At 41.8% G+C, this 18656-nt stretch overlaps 1 protein-coding gene across 1 annotated transcript; it reads left to right on the top strand.

The window, feature by feature from the left end:
• Window positions 1-1963: 1963 nt before the first annotated feature.
• Window positions 1964-17425, top strand: grapa (GRB2 related adaptor protein a). The gene is made up of 5 exons (XM_068750082.1): window positions 1964-2041; window positions 6587-6684; window positions 7622-7741; window positions 13046-13214; window positions 17240-17425. The coding sequence occupies exons 1-5, from the start codon at window positions 1964-1966 to the stop codon at window positions 17423-17425; spliced, it is 651 nt and encodes a 216-aa protein (XP_068606183.1).
• The last annotated feature ends 1231 nt before the right edge of the window (window positions 17426-18656 follow it).

The raw sequence follows: 18656 nt of genomic DNA, 5'->3' as shown, positions 1-18656 counted from the left end.
GTGAGTTTTGCAGCAGTTTTCTAGCACTTACCGATATGTGAGAGATAATTCAAGCAGAGTCCTCCATTCTTGTCTGGACCTTTGTGAAATAAGTCACACAATATCAGTACTTGTTTCTTCTTTATTACAAAAAAAAGAATCATCACTTAAAACGCCTCACATATTTATCTCCATATTCGAGGATTTTTGGATTGTCTGCTAGAAGATGAAATTACCTGAAATTTAAGCTCTTAATCGCAGGAAAAGTGTTTCCACAAAGTGCCCCATTTTACTTGCTGTATTCCTGGTGCATGAAACGCCACATTAACCTCTCATCCTGTAACAGAAATTGCAGCAAACTCAAAGTAGCAAAATAAACCGACTCAAACTATTATGTCGAGCAACACATTCTTATAGACTTGTACAGTTGTTTTTTGAACTCTTGTTCATCACGTATATAAGGAAAAAAGGCCAAGAAGATATCTGTGCTTTGGCCCGACAGTGAGTTCCACTTCCTCTCTCCTTCTTCCTATTCTATTCTTTTGCTCAGACTCATTCGGCACTCTGCTCTTCCTCCTGCAGCCCCTCTTCTCATTGTTGAGTCAAGTGACCGGGGATTTCCTGGACGGGTCGTGCCATTAAACCCACTAAGCCCGTAGCCACCAGTTCTGTTTCATGCTGCTCCTCCGGCTCTATGCTACATGTGTAACATGTTAACCACCACCGTTCTAACTCAATTAAAGTCAAATAAAATGTGTTCTTTAGTGTTGTTGTTGTTTTTGTTTGTTGATAAAATTTGTACTACAGGTCCAATTTAACGAAGAATAATAAAAAACAACAACAACAAAACGATTCTGACAGGATTCTGTAAAAGGACGACTGATGTGGCTTCAATCTGCATTGAAAAAAATGTAGACTTCGTATTTATGAGCTGAAATATTTTAGTTGGACAAAAACTAACCTCATAAAGTACATTTTATGAGCGCTGAGTCAATCTGTGAAATAGTGAATTTTTATGCTCCTTCGCATCATCTGAGAAAAACGCGTCGCACTAAATCCTGATTTATGGATGGAAGCAAGGACTTAACAGTTTGCCTGCAGGGAGGTGGATTTAGCTCTATAGTCCAGCATCAGACTTGTCCTGTTGAGAGACACTTGGAGGACACCTGAGCTGTAATAAATGCTGTCGTTACCTCTATCACAGATCTGTTATTCACAGCTTCATGCTCGTACTTAAACAAACATCTCTCTCAGAAGAAACACTTCTCCTCGCTGACATTCTGAAGACACATTTAATCGTCTGTTTCCAACTTCACTTTAGGGCACTTTTTTTGTGTGTGTGTGTGTGTGTGTGCGTGTAACATTGGATTCACCTCAGTGAATGGACACACAAGTTGGGATAGCTACTATGAATATTTTACGTTGTAGTCTGAACCATTAGAAATGGCTATTATACATATTGTTTCTGGAAGGCGTGAAGCTACAAGAGACAACAGTGATGTAATGACAAACCGCTCAGAGACACAAACATGTGCACTGACAGAAGAAACACACACACACACACACACACACACACACACTGAATCCACAGAAGCCACACTAACAGTGTGAGGCAACTATGTGCACAGGAAGTGCCTCCCACTCCCTCACCCCTGCTTACTCTCTCTCTCTCTCTCTCTCTCTCTGAGCGTTACTCATGGTCGTGTTGCTGAGCAGCAGCCCGTCGTGTTGTTCCACTCACACCGAGCTCACTCTCTCTCTCATCCTCCACTCTGACTCTCATTCACGCTCTCCGGCTCACTGGGAAGACCAGACCTCTCCTCCGCTCTTCTTCTTGCATCTGTTATCTCATAGCATCCTATTCTTGTATTTCTTTTTTTACATTTCTCTCTCTGTCTCCATACACACTCCCCCATGTCAGGGGAATTAGTGGGGGTCCCAGTGTGTGTGTGAGTGTGTGTCAGAGAGGTTGAGAGGTTTTAGCATGGAAGCGGTGGCACTTTATACGTTTCGTGCCACAGAAGGTGATGAACTCAGTTTCACCAAGGGAGACATGCTAAAGGTAAGGTATCTATCTATCATCTATCTATCCATCTATCTATCTATCTATCTATTTATCTATCTATCTATCTATTTATCTATCTATCTATCTATCTATCTATCTATCTATCTATCTATCTATCTATCTATCTATCTATCAAAACCTTTCTGAAGTAACATTTGGCTGAAAGCACATTAAAACTTCACCAACTTTATTAATATTTGTTTATAACATTAGACAAGAAAAATATGTTGGTTGTTTTTTCTTTTCATTTTCACACACACACACACACACTCATTTTTCATTTTTCTGTATGCAGCCAGAGCCAGCCTGGAAATAAAGATAAGCTACCAAAGATCAGCTAGCTTAAAGATTCCTAGTTATATGATTATTATATATATATATATATATATATATATATATATGACAACTTTTTGCAAGGATCAGAAGCTTGAAATATTTCAGCACATATACTCATATACTAGAACTGGCATCTTTATATTTCTATCAGACTGCCTTTAGTCTATGCTGGTTTTAGTAGCCAAAAGTGCATTCAAATAAGGCTCTTTTCCCCCCAAATGTTCTCCAGAATAAATATTTTCTTGATATTTATCTGATGGACAACAAAACAAGTGCATCTCTGAGTTCGTGCACAGCTGGTGATTATTGTTGTAGAAAATTGTTCCTATGAAACATGAACAGTTAACCTCAGATTGCAATCATAGTGAAGGACAAGCATTGCTTCAGGAGCAACACCAACTTATTATTGACTGGGAAAACCCCTATATTCTTATTTTAATGTGGCTGACTGGCAGACTATATGACTGGTTCCATCCACTGTTACGTTCTGAAAAGAATTCTGGAAAATGTTAGAAATCACTTAAGATGAAGCTGATGGAGGAAATAGCTCATAACAAAATTAACCCTTGACACCTATTGGATTATATCGAATAGCATGGACTCAACCTTGATCTATCAGTGCGACATTACGGTAAATGACTGTGAATCTCTATTCCCTGCAGCATTGAATAAAGCTTGATGAAGCCTTCTAATCTATCTTTAAATCAGAGAGCGATCAGTTGTTGGCTTTAGTCAGCAAAGGAGTTATGATGATGGCGAAGTCAACAGCATGTGAAGTCATGATTTATGGGAACTGTGATTAATTTCCTTAAAAAACTGGAGAGTTTATGCAACTTTATTTCCCAGTGGAATCATCTGCATTCTCATTTCAGCCAAACAACTCCAGTCCAGATTCGGGTCAAACAGTAGTTTTACATAATTGTTTCCACGTTTGTTAATTTTGGCTTGCAGCACCAGATGTCCTGGACTGAACAAATATAGCTGCATATAAAAATCTAGCAATTACAAGATTCATTGTAAGCTCATTTCCTGTCACACCGGTCATTTTATTGTTCTCTGTTCCCGACAGAAGCGAATATATCCGTCAGCATTCAGGTAGATTAGGCTTTGAAGATCTCACATCAGCAGTATCAGCAATCTCCTCAGCTTTGATTCCTCCTTGCCATGTAAATAAATACATCGTGTAATGTTTCAGTTATGGAGCTGCCAGGGAACAGGGCTAGAGGTCGACCCAGGAGAAGATACATGGACGTAGTGAGGGAGGACATGAGAGTGGCTGGTGTTGAGGAGGACGATGCAAAGGACAGGGTGAAGTGGAGAACGTTGATTTGCTGTGGCGACCCCTCACGGGATGAGCCAAAAGAGAAAGAAGAAGAAGAAGGAATAATTTAGTTTAAAAACAAACATTTTAGTACTAGGTTGGTTTATTTTGTGAAAGAAGACCGATGCTGGAAAAACAGCTTGTCTTTCTGAGTCACACATCCAGACGCAGGACATCGACTGACCTGCTACTTACAGTCTGATGTAGCTGTTCAGAGTTTTGGTGCATTTGGGACTCATGTATCTGTAGACATTATGGATAAGCCATTCCTCTCTGCTTGTGCCATATGACAGCATTTCACTGTGCAGCACATGCCGCCCGGCGCTGCCGCATCCCAAAGTTCAATGTGGTTGACTGCGTTGAACCCGGCGGCAAGCGCGACTCAAATCCTATTGTGTCTGCAAGACCCTTAAAGCGGTGATGATGCCATGTCTTTTTTGCAAGTAGAAAAGAAGAAGTAGGGAAGCTTATTTTAGTGTGACATTCTAGAACAGGAAATGTATCCGTAGTGTAGTTGAGAGTGTGTGTGTGTGTGTGCATGCCGTATAATCCACATGCAAAATAAGATGCAAAGAGCATAGGCATGATAACATGAATTACACCAAGTAGAGTCTCATCTAAATAGTACTGTTCTGTGCTAAAGGACAGGATGACGTTCCTTCATGTCCTTTGTCCACCATCTCCCCGTGATGGTATATGAGGAAATGCCCCGATATTTAACTGAGGAGGAGGAGGAGGGAGGACGGCGTGACATCCATATGTAAAACTCCCAGCGATGCACGCAGCCCACATTCCACAGATAAAAGAAGCTGGGACTGAAGAATTATTCTGATTAATAGCAGATTGAATGTGGATGAGGGAACTGTACATGACTTTACCTGCATCAGAAACGATAAGTGCATCAGTCCATTAAGGGGGTGGGGGGTGGGGGGGATGTTGTTAATATCCAGTCCAATCAGCGTCATATCATTATAACTTTGGCAGGATATGCAAATGTCCAATGTTAAACTTCTCACCTATATTTGCGTGCATGCAGAGCTTTGCTCTCCTTTGCTGTCAGATATCAGTCAAATGACATTCTCTGAATGACGCAGTTAACCAGATTCTGATTCTATCTGCCTCCACAGACTCAACAAACTGGCCAAACTGTCACAAGGTGGTGTTGATCAAATCAAAATAAAGAGTCTGTTGCTATGGTGCCTGTTTGCTGCCTAAAACGTGATCAGAAAGATATTTCATTGTTGTTTAACCTTAAAGTTACTGAACAGGAAGTGTCCGACATGTTTCCTGAAAGCTGTCAAAACAGAAAACTGTGAAACTAGAAACAGCAATAATCCTTTTTGCCATAATTTGGTACCTAAAACATAGTTTTTTGTATTGTTTGGCTGCAGCATGAATTCTTTTGCAGCTCACTTCAGTCTTACGATGGACGAGCTAAAGACAAGCACTGCTAGTGGCTAGTATTTATTGATCCAGTGCTTCCAGGCTGTTCTGACTTTTTGACTTCTGCTGCAGCAGAAATACTGAAGGCATTTCCCCTTTATTTTTCTCTGATTACGTCAGAAATAATCCCACGCGACGACAGCGCCCGTAAACACAGGTGTGAAAAATGTCTGTGAAAGGCAGGATGTGTGCATCGACGCACAAGGCCCTAACAACACATTAGAAATGATCTATCAGCATCTGACTTTAACTGATTGTTTTGTGCTTTTCAACACACGCAGACCGGATACAGTGAGAGCGTTTGGATTAACGCAGCCACTCCTGCAGAGCTGAAAACATTTGCTTCAGAAATTAAAGTTTAATTTGTTTCCTGTGGGAATTCTCCTGTCCTGTCAGAGTTATAAATACAGCTCTTAGTTTTGCTGCTTGAATGCCCCATGATGTTTTGCTGCAGTGACTTTTAGCGAGCCAATGGAAAGCATTAGAATTTGTGAATACAGAACCATTTCTAATTGGAAATTGGAAAATTTCTAATGAAAACCTTCATGCATCATATTTGAATGTCGTGGATGAACAATGAGCATGTAGAACTGGAAGGCGTCAGAGCCCTACGTTATGTATTTTGTTGTCTGGCTAATGCATACTTTAAATAGCAGGTAAAATGCTGCTAAGCGGCAAAATGCAGCAGCTTTTTGCAGCCTCAAGGTCGCAATGCTGCAATAATGCACCTGTCCACACCGTGGTTTAAAGAGGACTTCTTATTCGAATCGTTTCTCTAACATAAAAAAAAACATTATACTTAAAGTGAAGTTATCTGGGATTTGAAATACAATTAAAAAGAAAAATCACAAAGCAATGAACTTCGGATTTGTTGATGAAGAGAAGAAAAAACATTTCACTGCAAACCAAGCAGAGAAAACGTAACATCTGAAAATATCAAAATGACAAGGCACGCCACAGCCAGATTAGATCAGGTCTGTCCTCCTTCGCCTACATCACCCCAGGGTTTTTAAAAAACAGTCCATCAGAGAGAGAGATAATTTTTCATCCCCAGTTCTGCCTTTCTTCAATGCTTCTGCTCTCACACACAAATGGACCGGATATCCAGTAGTATCTAGAATGGAGCCGACTGCACACTCCAGCTTACTGTCCCATACTGCAGCCATTAAAAATGCAAAAAGCACACTGTTTGTGCTTGGTTTGTCCATTCTGGGGCTCCGTAGCACCATCTTTGTGCATGCAAAGATCCCAAATCTGAGGAAAATGACAAATATGTCTTTCAGTATAAACGACTGACACATCACCCTCGCTCACAGTCTTCATTTCAGGACTAAAGTGGTGTGGTGAGGACACTGATAAAGAAGCTAGAGCAAACTGAACGTTACCTGTCATCAGAATCATTAGCATCATCGCGGGTAATACCTTATTTGTGTGTCTCATAGATCACCAACATGGAGGATGATCCTAACTGGTACACAGCTGAGCTCCACAACAGAAAAGGCTTTGTGCCAAAAAACTACATCAACCTGCGACCACACGCGTAAGTACGCACGCACGCGCACACACACACACACACACACTCACACACAAGCTATCTGTAAAGCAGCTCATCAGTGCGTTTGTGACGCTCGGGGGCCTTTTCTGCTCCGCTCTGGACATCTGCAGTCCGACATGAGGCAGCCTACCCAAAAGGACACGCTGACTTTTCTCACCTTATGTAACCACACATGATACAGCTGTGTGTGTGTGTTTGTGTTTACAGCGGAGGGACCGGTACACCCTGTATCTCCATCAGATGGTCACGCAGCAGCTGGGTTCTACTTCATTACTGTGACAGAACCCTGAACTGACAGAGCAGCCGTTCCTGTAGCTTTGTCTCATTAATGAGCTCCGATGTTCTGTCCGGCTGAAGCTGTTTCGTTAAGCGTGTTCGCACCGTAGAGTGTCTCACGCTGCTTTTTCCTCTTTCAGCGTCCTTCACAGAACTGTAAAATAAAAAACAAGCTGATCAGACACAGACCTATGATGTCACCGCCCTCTTTCATATGTAGCACATCCAACCGACTGTCATCGCAGAGCACGCGCCCATGAAAGCAGAATGTCATCCATGCAAACCTTGCGTGCAGACAAGCTGCTCTACTAAACTAAAGACTAATGAGCACCAAAAAAAAAAAAAAGAAATCACAATTGACAACTCACCCTCCACAGCTGACAGCTGACAGCTGAAATCCAGCATTGCATCTTTAGCAGCATGGTTAAAAATAACTTCACAAATGCGCTACTTCTGCTTTTCTCCCTCCACCTTCCACTGCTGATCTTTTTTTTTTATTTCTTTGTCAGCATTGATCTATATGTTTGGAGCCACGGTTAGAATCTCATCATTCCCACTGAAAGGGAAGCCATCAAAGTTTAGACTCCAGAATAACACAGAACACATACACTCAATGTTGATGTTCTTTCTTTCTGTCTTTCTCCAGCTGGTTTGCCGGTCGTATATCCCGTGGTGTGGCAGAGAGTCGACTCCGACACAGGGAGTGTGGAGCCTTTCTGGTCAGAGAGAGTGAGAGCGCTCCGGGAGAGTTCTCCATGTCTGTCAGGTAGGGGGAGAAAAAGATGATAATAAAAGGAACCATATTTATCACCTATTTAGCATCTCTTTGATCTGCGTATTCTGAACGCATTCCTCCTCGTGCTGCTAAACAGGCTTGTCTCTTCGCAGGGATCATTAAAGTTTCATCCATCTCCTCTAATGCAGCCTAATTCGATTAGCATGTCTACGTAAAAACACTTCCTGCATGCACAGATGCGCACATCCCAGCACATCAACATGTCTGCCCTGCTGTTTATTATTTAGTCAAATTCTGAATGAGCTTGCATGAATGTGCGTATGCACACACGGGTTTGGTGGCAGGGGATGAGAGGAGCAGGCGGAGGGTGGGGGTAAAGAGGATAAGGCGTGGGGCGGAACAAGAGGGAGGATCTGCATCCCCTCTGGTCTGATTGTGAGCTAATCCTGTCTGGCACACGTGGCTATCTAGAGCCAGCTGATGGGGGCCCAATCGGTCCACTCGTCTGAGGATGGCGGTTAGGGACGCCCGCTGAGGTTTGGTGTTGTGATCCTGGGGGGGCGATGAGGATGTTGGAGGTTGTTTAGGGGCCTGGAATCTGAATTTTTGGCGCTAATGGCCAGACATGGAACCAAGACTTGGCTTGCTTCTGGGCCACTGAGGTTGCAAGACAAGCTGGCTCAAGTCAAAGGGTTTGTTTTGGAGGTTTTGACAATGGCCAGTGGATGAGGAAGCACTAACAGAGGAAAAGAAAAGAAAAATTAGTCGGGTTATTTGTGAAGTTGAGCTTTTGGGGAAGGGAAAGAGAGAATTAGAAGGAAGGTGGAGAAGAGAGCCCCCCCCCCCCCTCCCCCCTGTGTGTGAAACAGAGGGAGGAATGGATTTTGATGCTCCCTGGGTTTTTTGGGGTCTTTTTGGACTGTTTCTATCTCTCTCTGACGGTTGTTGCTGGGTGTTGTGGCAGCTTGAAAATTGGGTCAGGTGTTTTTGTGAGGGTGCTCCATGTAGCGCTGGCAGCTCTTCCGTCAGAGGAGGCGTCCTGACAGCAGTAACTATGAGAAATTCAGTCTCTGCTGGTCGACTTTGACGTCAGCGCCTGAAAAGCTACTATTGCAGTCATTAATGGAGCAAAAAAAAGGGAGGAACAGTCCTTCATGTACAGGAAAACTGTTGGCCATGGTTCAAAATCAAATCAAAACTCGCTATTTGAATCCCGTGTATATGCTGAACATCTGAAGATGTTATGTCTGTAAATGTAAAAAGGTTATTCTGTTATTCATTATCATCCATTTTTACAAAGCAGCAAAATGCAACACATAAAAATAAGAACTAATCAGAAAGCAGTTGCCCGGGTATGACGCAGTCATTTCTTGCCTTTCCAATACAGCGAAATGTTGAAACACGCCAAGGACAGAAAGTTTTTGTTCAGATCACTTTTTGAATAGAATATGCAGCAGGGGATTCGATTCAGAAGATGCCAGTGAATCTGTCACACTGGGTTATTTAGTAGAAAATGGAACAAATTCATGCTAAGCATTTGTATTTTATTTTAGTTTGAAGGAGATTCATTCAAAGCATTTGTTTTTGTCCTGAGGTTTGCTGAGGTTTGAATCCATATGAGGGCCGCGGGTACCCAATGGATTCACTCTGAGTTCTCCAGCTTCCTCCCGCTCCCAAAGCCACGCAAAATATCTGAAATGGTGACTCTAAATTGCATTTAAATGTGAGTTTGAGTTTCTATACATGGTGTTTCTGATGTTTCCCACAGCTGAAGATAACAAGCGACATGGAGCAACTTGTCAGTCTCTCACCTTCCAACACAATCCACCTGTTCAACATCCGTCTGTCTGTGTGCCTTTACGCCTCCAGAATCCCAGGGCTAACAGATCTTCCTGACATGCAGATTTCTCCACTGAGATGACATGCAAAACTGCAAATAACACAATTGTCCCTGCCAATTAGCATCCAGTAGATTATTCTAAATTCGTGCTATGCTGCTTAACTGATTGCAGGCTGATGGATGACTTGAGATTGACCGATATAATGCTCACCAAAGAAAGAGAGCAAACGAGAATTATAAGTATTTAAAATGTGATGAGAGGGACCAAATCAAATGGTCCTCATACCTTAAATTCTGCAGCTAAAGCCCAATCAACCAGAATGAGAAGAGAGAAGACAGGGGGGGGGAGCAGAAATGATGGGAGGCACAGAAAAAGGTCAAACAGAAGAAGTAGATCGGGCAGAATCTGGATGCATGATTTAACTTTATATTATCTGTATTCTCATGTTGACACTGGAGATGAAATAAGAGCAGCCAGTCTTCCGAGAAATCAACCCACCAGACGGCCTCGTCCTTTTCGTTCTCCATTACTTTTTATTCAGTTCTTCTCAGTGGAGTCATCACTCTCTCCTGCCTTTTTCTCTTTGTCCTTCATTTGTCTTGATATATATATATCGGAAAAAATGTCTGGCACTTTATACAAAAGTTTGACATAGTACAGCACATACTTTATATTTATTTCAAGAATTATTCCTGAAGGCCAGAAGCTGGTTTGTATGGTTTGAAAACATCTGGACCTGTCCAAAGTAAAAAAAAAAACAACAAAAAAAAAACACCAACATACAAACACCTCAAGGTTTATTTCACGTAAAAAAAAAAAAAGCGTTTCTTAAAAGCAGTCACTTCAATTCTATTTTTGCACATGCCAAACCCTTGTGAGCCTCAAAGAGCTGCTGGTGGGTGGTTCCTGTTACCTTTCAACAAAGCCAAGGGAGTTGTTTCCCTAAGCTAAGAGCTTCACTCTTAACAAAATGTCAGACTATTCCTTTATAAAGTCAAATAAAGGTGTAAATACTGTTTTTACAGGGTCTGCATGATAACAAATATTAACTAGAAAAGCACTTGGACAGCGCAGACCTCCACCAAGCAGCTCAGCCCCCCCCCCCCACTGTATTGTGACTCACTCTGCTGATACCATCTATCAAAACCGGTGCAGGTGATGCTTTATTGATGCTGCAGGAGGGGCTTAGCTCTCACGGCTTACATGCTTGGCTGACATGCATGCACACACACACACACACACACTCATTACCACTACGCTCAGATTGTGAGACACAAACCACAAGCACACACCAACAGACACACACACCGGCCCGAGCATGTAAATTGATGTAATCTGTGATTTGCAGGATGGGAATGACGCACACTCTGATAACTCCTTGACACGACCATCAGTCACTGACGCACTCAGAGTTGCAGAGTTAAATCGACGGATGAGGGTGACTGTGAACTTTTCCAGACATCTGCATTGGTTTGGAAACCAAAAAGCAGATTACGGAAAGGGGTGGGCGGGGGGGTTGGCAGGCTGAGCGATAAAGCAGGCGAGAAATGTGAAGAAAGATGCTCCGATGGCCCTGATGCCTCTCGAATTGTGCCGGTGCAGATTAAACGTTTTAAAAATAACTTCTGTCTTCATTGGAAGTGAATCTCTCTCTGTGTCTGTTCTATCTCTATATCTATATCATTTTCTCTTTCTGGATCCGTCTTACTCTCATTATCTGTTAATCTCTCTCTACCCTTCCCTCTCTCTCTCTCCACTTCCTACCCTTTTACTTGGCAAATGAAAATAATCTCCCCATCGCTGTGGGCCTTAATTACACGGGATCATGGGAGATGAGAGGGCAATAGGAAAGTGTGTGTGTGTGTGTGTGTGTGTGTGTGAGTGAGTGATGAAGCGAAGACAGATGTGCACTGGTTCTCGGATGTCTGTAATAGTATAACAGTAATAATTCATATGAAGCATCTACCTGATATCACCTCACACTGATAACTACAGTATTACATCTGCACAACTGGAGCAATTTGGGCCGTTGCCTTGCTCAAGGGCACCTCGGCAGTGCTCTGAGGGTAAACTGGCCCCTGTCCAGGCAGCAGCACACGCTCCATATTTCATCTGGACTGGGACTTGAACCGACGGACTCTTCGCCTCCCAACCCAAACCCAAAACCAACTGAGCCACTGCTGCCCAACCAAAGAAAATATTTTGGATGTTCTTGTCATCCATTTTTTTTTTTTTGTCTTGAGAGGGGACTGGTGCAGCTTCACCGCAGGTGGCAGTAGCAAAGCCCAACCAGCAGGGTGCAGCAGAGGGCATCAGTAACAGGGGATATTGGTGGGGCTGACAGAGATTATTTATTATGTGTGTGTGTGTGTCTGCGTGCAAGCACTGGATGGATGGAGCTGAATGAAGAGAGGTGACAGAAACATACCGGAGCAGTTGTGAGGGATTGAGAAAGGAATGGAAAGTTAAGCAGAGAACAGATAATAGACAAAAGTAATCGTGGCCCGAAGCAAATGGAAAAAAAAGAGTGTGTTGTGTGCGTTCAAAGGCTTCGAAAATATCTCAAGTCAAACATACTTAACATTTTGGCTTAAATGGTTTCGGAGAGTGAGCGAGAGGAGAAATTGGAGCACGGCAGAGCGAAGTGGAGAAGAACAAGAGAGAAGGGAGCAATGGAGGTGCAGCTGAATGCCATCCAGTCATCGGGGAGTCAGTCCTTTATGTTCAGGGAGCTCAAAGGAGAAAGGAATTCTGGCTGAGACAAGCTGCAGCTCAGTTACTGTTCTGAGCTCAGAGCAGCGGTCGCACGACAGAGAGAGGAGTTTAGCGAGGTTAAAGCGCAAAGTGCTCCAGGAAAGGCTTGTTAACTGAAGAATGGAACACAGCAGAAAAATGCACCCACCTCGGTATGATGTGTGAGGAATACGGGGGAGTTTACATTGACTTCCGCTGCATATTAGATGCAGTTATATAACAGCACAATCGTGGTGCGATGTCCAGACTTCTAAAGATAAGCTGGCAAGTTACTAAGCAACCACCACAGAGCAGGATGGGGGGAGGGAAGGGGGGGGGGGGGGGGGGGGGTAGCAGGATGCTGGCCAAACTCTTTTAATCATAACAACAAGGTATGTGTTTGGTTATTTTAGTTGGGGGGCTGTTCTTGCTTCAATTTTTAAATGTGGAAGATCAGATTACAATCACAAACCTGTATTACATTGTTCAGTTTTTATATATATATTTCAAGCTGTCATCATTGTGTTGACTTGAAGGTCACTATTCAAATTAGTGACTAAATCAACATGACTATGCATCGTTGTTCTGTTTTAATGTTTTTTATCATCTGTTTTTTTTCTTGCCAGGTATTACACTATAGACTTGCTTTAATTTAGCTTAAAATTCATTATACAGAATCTAGCTTCAACTCGACTGAATCTATTACAGTTATCTTTTTTTTTTACTCTATTTTAAACTTCTGTCTCTGTTCATTTCACAGTTACGGGGACCACGTTCAGCATTTCAAAGTGCTACAGGATCGCTGTGGACAGTACTACGTGTGGGAGGAGCTCTTCTCCTCACTGAATGAGCTGGTGGAGTTCTACCACTGCAACAGCATCGCTAAAGAGAGAACCGTCTTCCTGAGGGACCCCGAGCACTTTGCCAGGGTGAGCGCCTGAAGCCTCAGTGGTTTGTTTCTGCATGACGTCTCGAGAATAAGAGCCGCGAGAATCTCATCCATGGACAATTTCAGCGGGAAATAAAGTCCCTGTTTTAAATGAGCAATGTTATTTAGGAGTGTGATTCTAATAAAAACAATTAAGACCACAGAATTATACTTTAAATTCTCTCTTAGACTTCAGTAAACCTTTGAGTTATTTTATATATTTTGCATTATCAAAATCAAAATTTCCAAAATTTCCTACTCTTATCTAAACCCAGCCGTATAACAATTCATGCTCCTGTGAAGTTTCTGCAGCAGCAGGGCTTGACGTGTGTGATGAAAGATGACAGAGCTGCCACCAGTTTGATGTAGGAACCAATCAGTCTTCCCAGCCAGAGGGGAAGCAGTGGATGATACGGGTTGAGGTTTTCACTCCCATCTATGCCATGTATCACCTTTTAAGTTTCACGTCTGTCATAAGGTGAAACAGATCACTCGAAATTCTCCAAGTCAATTTGTTACAAAACATTAACATACAGATTAACTAAGTAAATATAATTGTAATGAAATAAGCATTTAGTGTAACAACAAATACATGCTTTTGCAGGATTCGCATAAGTGACAGGTATGATGGTGGTGCCATCGTGGGAAAAAGTTCTTGTGAGGTTGTAACTCAGGCAGGATCACATTGCATGTTAAATATTTCTGGGAGTGGCAAGCGCGCCACGGAGGATGGATGTGAGCTAGAGCTAAACCGAGGAGGGAAATAACAAGCATTCGCACACATTCTCCTACATCCAAAAAGGTATTTGTAAAACATTTTCAAGCAGGTGCTTTTATTCTTGCAAGGTAGTTTCTTTTATCTTACCGGTATTTGAAAGTCTGCTTTGCTCCAAATGCCTGAAGTCAAATGAATATAATTGAATTGGCTCACCAATAAAGACAAACATACAGTAGCCAACTCTATCGTATACATCTTAATAGTGCATGTGACATCAATTAATTACTACAATGAAATACGTTGAGCTTATGAGCCTGTGTGTGAATCTCTTCTGACGAGCTATTGATTGATTTTTGTGAGATTCGGATACCATCAGCTCTTCGTAACCCTCTCTCTCTCATGCCATTGTGCAACTTGTTTTTCCTGAAATGTGATCCATAAGTCAAAGCGAGATCTTTATTTGTTCGGACAAGCTTTGCTGAACAACACTTCACCCGGTGCAACATCCGACTTGATGAGGATGACAGGTCCTAAAAATAAGCTTTTGTTTTTCACAAATTTTGGTTCTTGCTGTGCGGCAACCTGCCTCGCACCGTCACAGCTTCATGCATGTCCTGAAATCGCAGGGGAACATTGACAAGTATGTTCGGACCACTCAACAAATGCACCTGGAGCAGGTGCACATGAAGAATTTAGCCTCAGGGTTTTTAGGATGCTGATGAAATTGGAAACAGCATTCCTGTGGTAGATTGAGGCCTGTGTGACCTAAATACTGTCACTTTAATGTGTGAAAAAAAACAGCCGGTCTCTGTCGGCGAATCAGTTTGATCAGAATCTCATTTTTCTAGGATTAATAAACTGACATAGCTGCACAAACCACATCTGATGACCTCAGCAGGGATTGTCTGATCCACTCGTCTGTCGTGACGTCTGGAAAAATCCATTATTTTAACAGAAGGTTTATGCTTGTTCCCCTCAATTTAGAGCGATGATCTATTTATTTAATGCTTTTTTTTTACGTAACTGTTTTTAATCTTATTTCTTTTACTCTCTCAGCTTCCACCATCAACATCCTCAGACTTGCTGCAGACATTAAGCGTTTACTTACTCATTTGCATTTAATCCTATAGGTTTATTTACTTATTCCAGTAATAACAATCACAGCTAAATGTACTAGAAGCCTTTTTGTTTTAATGTTGTTTGAATGAATCTTATTTGACCAATAAAAAAAAGAAGTGCACAGAATAATCCCAGCAATAATCCCCGGATAGCAACCAGTGAAGCTTTCGATGGAATTATGCACCCTCGTTGTATAAAACAACATATTTGCAAAACGTATTTCATTCTATTTCCTATTTTTTATGTATTTCGTCACATCCTCCAGGTCAGAACTGATGCTGCCTCACCAGGAATGTGTTTATTGGGGCAGTATATGGTAATCCAGGTAATTCTGCCTCAAGTCTGAATAATATGGTCAGAGGTTGCTTTGCTGCTCTGAACTGACGTCAAAGTTTAATGAGGGTTGCATGCTCGGCAACTCCTCTTTACGTGCATGACTGTAAAGCCCCAAATGTGTTTTGTGTATCCGTTGTTGGGCTGCAAATATTACATTCTGGAACTAGTCAATCAACAAACTAAATGATCAATTATTATCAGTTGACTTTGTGCTATTTTCATAAATTCTGATTTAGTTTTTAATGCTTATTTGCAGTATTGTGTATATTCTGGGCTGTGACCTTTCTTGTACTCTCGGACACTCTATATATTGATCTGCACCCCACAACAGAAGCTGCTGAGTTTAGCATGTAGGTCACAGAGGCTTTACCATATACTTAAATAGTGCAGCCTTGTTTACTGCTTCTGTGTTATTGTTACGGGCTAAATTGTACATGTACACCATTGTCTTTCCCAACAGTGCAAATATCTGATGATGTGGCAACAAGGGAGCGTCTGAGCAAACTGCTATTATGAAAGCCTGCTCTTCATGTGCAAGCAGTTGTATTTGATTATGTCACAAGATCAAACCACAAGTTAAAATTTACACTTTGAGATCTACAACTGCGCCCACTGGCTAAGACAGGCTCATTTCCATTTTTGAATCATTTTAATAAAAGGTAGGCAGACCTTGTTTCTGTTTGTCTGTTACATTTTAATGACTTATTTAATGAATTATTTTATTGTATTTGTTTTTATTTATCTTTATAAATACAAAGAGTCAAGATCACATGGTTCCCTAGTCTACCTTTTTCCTCAGTTCATGTGATCAGATGCTGTTCGTGTTGGTCGACTCAACCAACGCTTCAAACTTAGAAGCGCTGAAGAACTATTAAATATTAGATTTTACTTGGATCGAAACTCTCCCTTTTTTTTGCCATTTTATATTAGCACACGATGCGCTCGTCTTTGTACCTGTGGGACTTTGTCTTCATTCCATTAAGGGTTCCACTTTCTGAAATGATGTCATCAGAAATAACAAGACAGCATAATTGCAAGTTGCAGCACAACTCTTTTCCCCTGTTTTATAGGTTATTTTCATGGATGTAATGTTAAATCTGTCAAGGGCTGGTTTAATCTGATTTCACATCACGGCCCACGGTCGCTGCTTATCTCGCAAAAGCAGGATGCTCAGGAAAAATTCCTGTCTCCTCCTCATGAGATCCCTCATGTTGTCAGGTGTGGAGTTTTCTTTCCTAAAACAAGAGGCTTGTTAATGCAAAAAAAAAAAAAGTATATATATTTTAATATAATTAGCTATTTCTATAATGGACACATGGGAAATATGTGCAAAAGCAGATTTAGTATATAGCTGTCAATAGATGATTCAAATGTATTTGTTCCTCTGTCAATGCTGGAGAGGCTGATGACCCCTGGGCTGCAGAGAGCAGCGGATCGGGGGGATGGACCACAGTTCCACCCGCGAGCAGGATCTTCATAAGCTAATGGGGGAAAAAAATGAAATACTTTTCCTTGTGCTGTTACATGCAGAACCAGAAAAATGCAGCAGATGCAAGACTGCACTTGTACGCTCACTGAGTAAACAAAGGCTGGCACCAACATGCTCACTAACACGGACACATTAAAGTTGCGTAAATGTGAAAAAGGAGACTAAACACTAATTGAAGTTACTTTTTCCACGTGTTTTAGGTGAAAGAGATGAAACTTTTATTTTCACCTTCAGAACAAGCACGGCGCAGCACAAAATGTCAAACTATTTTCCTCCTTATGAAAGTTAGGTGAGAAGATTGATACTGGTCAATATCTGTCCATTAAATATGAATCTCTTCTCTCCCTCCTTCTCCCCACCGCAGCGCCCCCACCATGCCCATGCTCTCTTTGACTTCGCCCCTCACCACCCCACCCAGCTACGTTTCCTGCGCGGTGATGTCATTGAACTCCTCGACTGCTCCGATTCGCTGCGTTGGAGGGGCCGTTGCCATGGACATGTGGGCTACTTCCCACCGGAGTACGCCCAGCCTATTTACCATTGCCAATGACCTGATGAACCAACCCCAATGAAGGGCAAGCTTTTCTGTGTTGCAGATGAGTCAGGATTTGCTCACCGTTTTTTTTTTTTTTTTTTGCACAGTTCTGATGAGGATGTAAATTGTGAGTTTACTGTGTGGTCAGTATTCGGTTCAGGCAATCCGCTGACACAGCAGATTATCTCATGTGGGTGTGTGTAGGAGTTTATTTGTAAAATGTGCGTCTGACCATGTGTAAACCTGTAAACTTAATGTGTATGCTTACTGCGTGCTAATAAGAGTATGTGTGTGTATTAGCTTGGTGTGTGTGTGTGTGTGTGTGGGTGTGTGTAGGTGTGTGTGTGTGTTCAGCCCCTTCCTCTGCAGACCAGTGAAGGAGAGTTGTGTTAAAGTGACGAGCAAGATGAACGATGCACAGATGACGCTTTTGTTTAAAAATACACATCTTAAAATGAATTTATGGATTTCTTTGTTTCTATGTATTTATTCTTGTTCATGTGGAATCTTCAAATGCATATATTTACAGAAACAATTTTAAAAATCTCATAAAGGTTCTGTTTTTGTTTCAGCTGCGTTCAAACCCCCCCCACACACACATTTTATGTGATCAACAGTAAATAAATTGGTCTTCCTGATACCCTGTAATCATTATCATTTAAATAAAGTCATGCATTTGCCTCTTTGAACTTGGACTTTATTGACCAGATGCTTTAAAATATTTTTGCCTGACGGTGCACAAAATATACTTTGTGACAGAGCATTTAATCTATTAAATAAATATATGAGGCTTGCAAGACTGACACAAAGATGGATTATTCAAGGATCCACCTATAATTGAAAATGAAGTGAAACAATATTCAACACATCTGCCAGAGGGCCTATTATTTGACACGTTTCTGAATCCGCTTTGTGGTTTTGTAGCTTTTAATGTGTGTAAACGTCATATATCACCCCAAACCCTGACCTGGCAGTGCTGGTTTTATCACCTTAATCTGTCATTAAGTCACCATTTACAGCCCCTCACACACATATAAGTTAACAATATTGGAGTATGTCTAAATTAGTTCTCACCCAGATGAGATTCAAAGAACACTGAGTTGTCCTCGAGTGTGTTTGTGACTGAACAGAAGCACGCTTGAGCTGGCGACACACACACACACACACACACACACACACAGGATACAGATGTACAGATGCCGGTGTCGTGATGCTATGTGAGGAATCCCACACTGCCTCGTTCATG

The sequence above is a fragment of the Brachionichthys hirsutus genome, chromosome 16 (genome assembly GCF_040956055.1).
Source record: "Brachionichthys hirsutus isolate HB-005 chromosome 16, CSIRO-AGI_Bhir_v1, whole genome shotgun sequence".
Taxonomy (NCBI): Eukaryota; Metazoa; Chordata; class Actinopteri; order Lophiiformes; family Brachionichthyidae; genus Brachionichthys; species Brachionichthys hirsutus.
The sequence above is the reverse complement of the archived record's forward strand: the minus strand, read 5'-3'. Positions and strand labels throughout refer to the sequence as shown.

Bases quoted from the DNA above. Each gene is read 5' to 3' on its own strand.
- grapa (XM_068750082.1), top strand. From the start codon at position 1,964: ATGGAAGCGGTGGCACTTTATACGTTTCGTGCCACAGAAGGTGATGAA. The intron at 7,742-13,045 runs GTAGGGGGAGAA...TTCATTTCACAG, and splicing joins GAGTTCTCCATGTCTGTCAG to TTACGGGGACCACGTTCAGC. The intron at 13,215-17,239 runs GTGAGCGCCTGA...TCCCCACCGCAG, and splicing joins ACCCCGAGCACTTTGCCAGG to CGCCCCCACCATGCCCATGC.